At 38.8% G+C, this 7,733-nt stretch overlaps 1 protein-coding gene and 1 long non-coding RNA gene across 2 annotated transcripts; one reads left to right on the plus strand and one right to left on the minus strand.

The window, feature by feature from the left end:
• Window positions 1-3,467: 3,467 nt before the first annotated feature.
• On the minus strand, window positions 3,468-5,752 carry LOC148864363 (ras-related protein RABA3-like). Its single transcript, XM_088980458.1, has 2 exons — window positions 5,220-5,752; window positions 3,468-4,347 (listed from the first exon to the last, which is right to left on the minus strand). The coding sequence occupies exons 1-2, from the start codon at window positions 5,690-5,692 to the stop codon at window positions 3,876-3,878; spliced, it is 945 nt and encodes a 314-aa protein (XP_088836584.1). The 5' UTR covers window positions 5,693-5,752; the 3' UTR covers window positions 3,468-3,875.
• On the plus strand, window positions 4,291-5,206 carry LOC148864364 (uncharacterized). Its single transcript, XR_016110573.1, has 2 exons — window positions 4,291-4,426; window positions 4,821-5,206. It is a non-coding gene; the product is annotated as an uncharacterized LOC148864364 (long non-coding RNA).
• Window positions 5,753-7,733: the final 1,981 nt, after the last annotated feature.

A 7,733-nucleotide genomic window follows, 5' to 3' on the forward strand; every position in this document is an offset into this window, starting at 1 on the left:
AGCTAACGTGCCAACCGAGCCAACCCTTCTGGTTGGCGAGGTCTTGAATTTGAAGCTACAGACATTAGTTTGATAATGTTAATGTGAAGGTGCTGGTAATGTCTCTAGTGGTTGTAGCGGAGACTTGGTAGGCATTTATCTTCTTTTTTTTTTTTTTTAATTGGGGGGGAGGGGGCATATTACATGTAGCTTTAAAAGGTTTAAGCCCTAAGGTGGGGTGTTCGCATTTTGCATTAAGGTTTAAGCCTCATAACTTTGTATGAGGCTTAAATGTTTGTTGGAAAGAGGCCCAAGTCTTAAACCTCAAAAAGCAAAGCATAGATAGCCATAAACCTCAAAAACCTATGACAAATGGAGAAAGGCACTTTGGTACTTATGTGCCAAATGGAAAGAATAAATCGAAAAGCCAATAGAGAAAATAGAGTTCATAGTTTTTCTTACGGTTTTAGAAGAGTTCAATGCAATGTGGGTTAAAAAGAACCGTGTGGAATTATTTTCACTCAAGTTTGTCATTTTTATTCAAAGAGATATTATTATCATTTTCTTTTGAAGGGGCTAGAAGAGCTCATATAAAAAATATATATAATCCATGCCACTAAAGGTATAAGCTAACATTGACTATAAATTCCAAAGAAGTTCAGTTTTAGGTGTCTCTCTTTTGATAGTTTGTATCTTCTCTTAACAACATTGGACGGTTGTTATTTTAGGAAGTATATCCAAAATACAGTTGATCTATTGTTCTATAAGAACAGGAGGGTAAATTTATGATAGTGGAAAGGCATCATATCAGTAGGGTAAATTTATGATACTGTTCTATAAGAACAGTAGGGTAAAGTAGCGACCAACTGATTGGTCGCTACTTTTATGATACCAATTGCTTGATTATTGTCTTTTTTTCAGTGTCATATCTTTCCGTTATCATTGTCAAACCCAAAACAGTGAATGGGGATGCTGAAACAAGGTTCAAAATGTTGCAAGGTATAAGGTTTTCAGGGTATCGATACTGTAAATATTGGAAGTCAAGTGAATTTAAATATTTTGAACGTTAATACTTGATTGATATATAATTTGTCAAATGGTCAAGCAAGAAAAATAAATAAAATAACATCTTTTCGTCAATTTAAACTCTTGATACACAAATTTTGCGTGCAAAAGTATCAATACTTTGAACCTTGTTCTGAGGGACATAACAAAGAGGATGCGGGTTGAGGAAGAAGTGATACGAGGGCTAAGAATTGAACAATAAAGTTAGGGTCCATTTGGTTCATAGTCAGAATCAGAATCAGAATTAAAATTGAAATCCTTCGAAATCGAAATCTGAATGATCTATTTACATATTCTTTTTGGTTCAGAATTTCAGATAGGAATGAGAATCAGCAGAAATGAGATTTCATTCACAGGGGAGGGGCAGGGATTGGCGGATTCCAATTCCACCCAACCAAACAGTTGAAATCAAGATAGCCCATTCTAATTTTGATTCCAGACCTTTATTCCTGCGAACCAAACTGAGCCTTAAAATTTAGGATAAGGCCCTTGTTGTATTGAGTATTCAAAGTTGGTAATTTGATGAATCGATGAAAACAGTGTCATCTATCGAATCCAATATGCCCATCAAAACCTATATATTGGATCTGATCTGAAAGCCTTGAATCAAATCTCTCGTGCTCCAAAACCTTTCTCTGCAATCTAATTTAAAACCCTCCTATTAGTCTATTACAACTTTTAAAAATGTGTTATTTTTCAAGCACCTATCAGTAACTTAACAAACTTTTTCCCCTGATTCAAAGTAAACTTTCTTTGTATTTGGACAATCCATTCTTTATATAAACTAGTAGGTAAACAGTAAAAACTGGTTAGGTTTGGATTGATAAATTTGGATTCTGAAATCAGTTTGGATCCAGGCCAAATTCCATATTTAGAGATGATGATTGATTTGCCTTTAGGGCCTTTAAAAATGTTCATGATTAAGATTGGCCATAACTTGACCCAACCCACTTAAGTAAATAAATAAGACATCAACCTGACTGAAGTTTCTGCTTCCTGTATTGCGATATAAAGTTTTCATTTCATGGTCCTTTATGCATAAGAAAAAGGGTGTAACATCCTTTAATAGCTAAGTTCAACCGCGCCGGGATTTCCTACTAAATCAATTCTATAATCCTCTCTACTAACTCAATAAAACAATGCCACCTGTACCTAAACGTCTTTTGAATCTTTAACTTAACAAATAACACGGATGATGTTATTATCCCTCCGTTAGACATGTATTCTTTAAAAAAAAAAAATATGCATGATTCTGCCTCTCTCTTCTCTGCTGGATGTTATCTTCAGCCCATGGAATTACTACAAAGATAAAACTGTAGTGAAGATGGGTGTTCTTGATCTAATTGTGAGTTCAATGGAATCGTAATGGCATTCCAAGATTTACTCAATGGAAAGGCAAATCACCGTCAAAGATCGATTAAGGGAGGTTCTGGTCTGAAAGTGAGCAGAACGAGTCTCATAATAGAACTGTTATGGTTTGGATTCTAGGCTTGGAATCAGTTGTCTACTAGCCTCCATATACAATGGTAGATTTCCATTCAAAGGAGTGAAGTTTGGGATGACCGGCAATGAACTAGTTTCCCTTGTTTCAGTTGTAGAAAACAGAGCAATAGTGTCTATACTCGATTGAGTTGCAAAAGCAAAGATGATGAAAACGGAAGTAAAAACAAGAAAAATAAGGGGATGCCTACCTTTTCTAACCTGTTCAAAACAAGTTGTTAACAAGATTAATTAGATTCAACATGAATTGGAGGTGCGATTTCCATACATCTTGAATAAGAAATTGACTTATATTTGAAGGGTTTTGAAAAGTTCAGAGGGCATCTGAGATGGGATCGTCCTAATCAGCATATATATAATGAGATGATTGCAGTGAGAAAAATTATGACGTTAGGTGACAAAAATTTATTCGGTGAATATAGCAAATTTTGGCAACACTAGAAAAGAGAGAGTGAGAGGAATTACAAAGAAATAATGTTCAAGAAAAAAATAGATCTTTTTTAGGAAAAGATGTAACCGAAGGGCAATAACAATTTAGAATTAGAGACAGGTGGCATTGTTTTATTGGATTAGTAGAGAAGATTGTAGAATTGAGTTAGTAAGAAATCCGGACTGAGTTCAATCTTAGCTGGAAGGAATCATCTTTCAAGTAAACTGTGTCTCTTTTTAATCTCATATAGTTCTCTTGGGCTATGTTTGGTTTAAAGGAAAAGGTAAGAAAATGTATCAAAACCTATACAAGGTTTCAGGTTTGTAAAGATTTCCTTACCTTTTCTTTCCTTTTCCTACTTTTTCCTTCAAACCAAACATAGTCTTCGAGCTTGGGGTTTGATTCCGTGGTGGTGATCACTGTTCTACAGACCAATACTACCGAGGCTGTTATGAATCGATAGCTAAGGAGCCTAGGACATGCTCTATAAGACTGTATCAAACAAAGCGAAATAAATAAAAATTAACCACCGTTCGATCAAAGCAATGGTATATCTATCATCATGTACATCCAGTACGATATGCATTATTGTTACATTAAGCAATGGTATCTTCTGCTTAGTACGTAGTACGTAACATTACAAATTACATCCGGTCCCATCGCGAGCAGAAGTCGACTTTATCAAACAGTTGTAATTTTCACGCTTGTTCCTAGTGGAATTCCAAATTGACACACGACACAAACACAGAGACGGACACTGGAAGACGGAGGGAATGGCTGAGAAGGATCGCCGATATATGTCATGTTGTGCTTTGTTTGTGTTCTGTTGCACACTTGCACTCTGATCTGATGATCTGGAGAACGCTGAAAAGAAACACTTGGACGATCTATCTATCAAGTATCAACAAGAAGAGCAAGAAGATGCCTTCTTCAGCTCACTCATCTCTAACTCATCCCCAAGGATGACATTGATCCTTGATCCTTTGAGCATCAGCACATCGCCTTCAGCTTCAGCTCTGGTTTTTCCTTCATTGCAGTAGCCTAAGGCCTTCTTAGAGACCATCATCCCATGAACCTCCTCCAGCAGCCTAATGAAGGCACTCTCCACGTTGTCTCCATTGAGGGCTGACGTTTCGGAGAAAAAGAGGCCTTGCTCCTCAGCAAACTCGACGGCGTCTTCCGTGGGGACTGCCCTGGAATCAGTGAGATCTGCCTTGTTCCCAATTAGCATGATCACTATGGAGCTGTCGGCATGGGCCCGTAGATCCTCCACCCACCTCGCAACGTGGTCAAAGCTCTGCCTCTTTGTGATGTCGTACACCAACATGGCCCCCAGAGCTCCTCTGTAGTACGCACTAGTAATTGCTCGATACCTATCCATTCAGGAATCAGGAAAAGTGAAAAACCATTTTTTTTATGAAGAAGCAGACAGAAAACGCTCATCGGCAATCGGTAAAGTTTGTTGTTGTTTTAATTAATGCATGGTGTCTGCTATTCAATGCTTAAGTAGTTAAAAATGGTGGTCTAGCTCCTGCCTGTTGTTGTGTCCTTATTGTTATCATGAACTTCTTTTCTTGAGCCACCTTCTCCATCTTCCAAAAGCACCGACCACCACCCAGACAAATTGAAAGATCAGGTCTTGGTTATCATCATATAAAATGGGTTGCTTCTACTGGGTGGAGCAACCCAACCCAAGACCAGACAATCTAATTAATTAACTTATTTAGAACTAACTAATTAAAGCTGGGTTTTTCTCCCTCTTCAGCCAGGGAAACGTTGACCAGTTGGGTACCTAGAGTCTGGACTTTGGATTTCACCTGCTGGGTTGTGTTTTCAATCAATGCAGGTTCACATTACCATCAGCATTTTCCGGTGACATTTGACCTATAGTTGGAATTCCCCGAACGGAGAAGACAAGAGTGGTATTACAGCACGTATGTACATACAAAGCTGGGAAGTAATGAATGAATTAGTGTTTGATCATCAAATAGAGACGCAGACGGACGATGATCCAGGCTCAAGCACCGAGATTGATTGACACTCCATCCCCAGTGTCAAGTCAAACACACTGCACATGTGGAAGAAGCTAGGCTTTCTTTTCTAAATGTTTGCTCTCTCTTTTTCATTTTATCTATTCCTTTCTCGTGTATGCATGGCTAGTAAGTTGTAACAACCAACAACAGATGATACTATGACAGTATATACGAACGAGGTTTGTGGGATCATAGATAATTAATCTCGTTACCTTTCTTGACCAGCAGTATCCCAGATCTGGGCCTTGATGAGTTTGCCCTGAATGGTGACGGTCCTGGTCTGGAACTCTACTCCAATGGTAGACTTGGAATCAAAGCAGAACTCGTTCTTAGCAAACCTGGACAGAATTTGGGTCTTACCTACCGCCGAATCCCCAACCACCACCACCTTGAAGACGTAGTCTATTTTTTCTACTACTTCCTCCTCATTCTCTTCAGCGCCCCCACTCTTCACGTCTTCTTTCATTTTTATTTTCTTTTCTGTATTGGACTTCTTGTTTCTTAGCAAAACAAGGAGGAAGAGGAGGCAGACGTAAGAAGAAGACGAGGGGTGTTTAGAGGGAGAGAGAGAGAGAGAGAGAGAGAGAGAGAGAGGTGATTTGACTCTGGGTTTTATTATCGATTTAAAGAGACGGAATACAGCGGAACCTGAGCAAGTAAACGCTGCCTGCGCTGTCACCATCATTGTTGTTGGCCTGCTGGGCTGGCTTCTTGAGGTCGGAATGGTGAACAGCCCCCAAATGATATCAGGGCGTAAAACCGGATTAAACGTTGTTGCTTTTCTTTTCTTTTTAGATTAACTTCAAATTAACTCGCTCTTGACTCTACTTTTAAGATCGCAGGTGGGTTTGAGATGAAAGCACACACTTTGCGTAATTAAGTGGTGGTGTGGTGATTCTCATTAATTCTAGTACTCTTATGAATTGTCCACCTCTGGCTTTATTATTTTATATGGTTAAAGGGCATTTTGGATTGGTTCACCATGAAGAGGTCGCACCGACAAGCTTCTGGACAGTATAATGAAGATGGTCATGAGCTGAAATCATTAGGGAGTAAGGGATGATAACATTACATTACATCAATGTCGCTTTTTGTTAAATCAAGATTGATAGAATTACAAATTATATATTCAAAACATATAATTGTACGTCTCTTCAGCATGTTCACTTTGCTGTAAATCCTCAGGTCACGCTTCATTGATCGAGCAGTCGCTCTCGCTTTTGCCAACGGGGCCGACCGCCCAATCCGATCCTTATGCGTACTGTAGCATTGGTAAAATCATGGTGAAATGCACAGTAATTATTCTTCTCTGTGAAACAGCCGATAGGTGGCATTTTGATTTCTGTCCAAGTCATTTCATGAGAAGACAAATAATGTCTTTCCCACCTCTCACCGTTCAAATGTCTGGATTGGAACCCAGTTAATCCTATTCGGCTCCAATTCATCAATTTAACTGATAGTGTGGTTGGTTTCAATGATTGAATTGAATGGCTCGATAAGGTTCAAAATAAGGTTTTAAAAATCAGATAAGACATGGAATCATTCTCGTCACCGGTTCCTCGGCCAAACAGCCAAAAACCATTGTCCAGATCAATGGTTCGACACTTAGGTGCGCGTCACTATTCACTAATCTATTTTAGGGTGAAATAGAATCAATTACTTGACCAATTTCCTGATCAACCAATCTGACCATCCGAGTTTTCAAAACCAGGGTTCAAACTATCATACACCCAAGTGGGTTTTTCGAGTTATATGTTTTCACAAGGGGTTGGTTAATGGTTACTTGGTTTATATGTTATTTAACATTTAAATATATGAATTTTTTGGGAAAATACTTTAAAAAGACATATCAACGACCTGCCGGAACAATATGATATGCCCGACTAAAAACGTATCGATACTTTGAGACTTGGAAGAATTCTGGTCCAAGTTTATATCAATTCAATTAAGGGGTACACCTGGCTAAACCTGATTATGTCAATTAGCGTCGCCCATCTTGAGCCAGTACCTCTTTTCAGCAGTATGATGGACCATGACCAAGCCAATCTTAAGACTTACAATAACATACTACTTGTAGTTGTAGGTCATGTGGTTCCGTTTCCCAGATTCCCGAGTATGTTAATCGGTGAAGGTGGTAGCAGATGCCACATCTCATTGGCGCCCCACATGCACGTCTCAGCGTGCACTGGAAACATCTCCCTTATGATGGAGAAATGTTCTCAATACATGGGTGTTGGGGTGGGTGGGAGGTGCTGTGGGGCGCCAATATGACCTCAGCGGATGCTTGATGTGACTCCGTGGCAAATATATCAGTTTGTAGTAATTGGTAACTCTCATTTAAGTACTCTTTGGTCCACATCTTACATGTACCTGCCAAATCAAGCTCTGTTACCCATAATATGTAAGAGAAAATTTGTATTTTGTATCACGGAAAATACATTCCACCCCAATGCAGAATTTTAAATTTTATTACAGATTTACAATTCAAAATGTCAAACACCCCATACTAAACACATATCCGCTCATGTATTAACATCAATTCTAAACAGGCACTTACCCCAACTGTACCGTAGGACTAAGAATTCTAATGGTGGGTTCAACAGTCTCTCTCATAGCATTTCATCCCACATTTAATTTAATTAATTAGAAACTGATAAGAGGTGGCTGGGGGTAGAGTTCTTGTGGGCAGGAGCAGATTCGAAATTTCAATACATATTAGGCCGTAT

This window comes from Nelumbo lutea, chromosome 3, assembly GCF_056320005.1.
Source record: "Nelumbo lutea isolate HS-2025 chromosome 3, American lotus-T2T, whole genome shotgun sequence".
Classification (NCBI taxonomy): Eukaryota; Viridiplantae; Streptophyta; class Magnoliopsida; order Proteales; family Nelumbonaceae; genus Nelumbo; species Nelumbo lutea.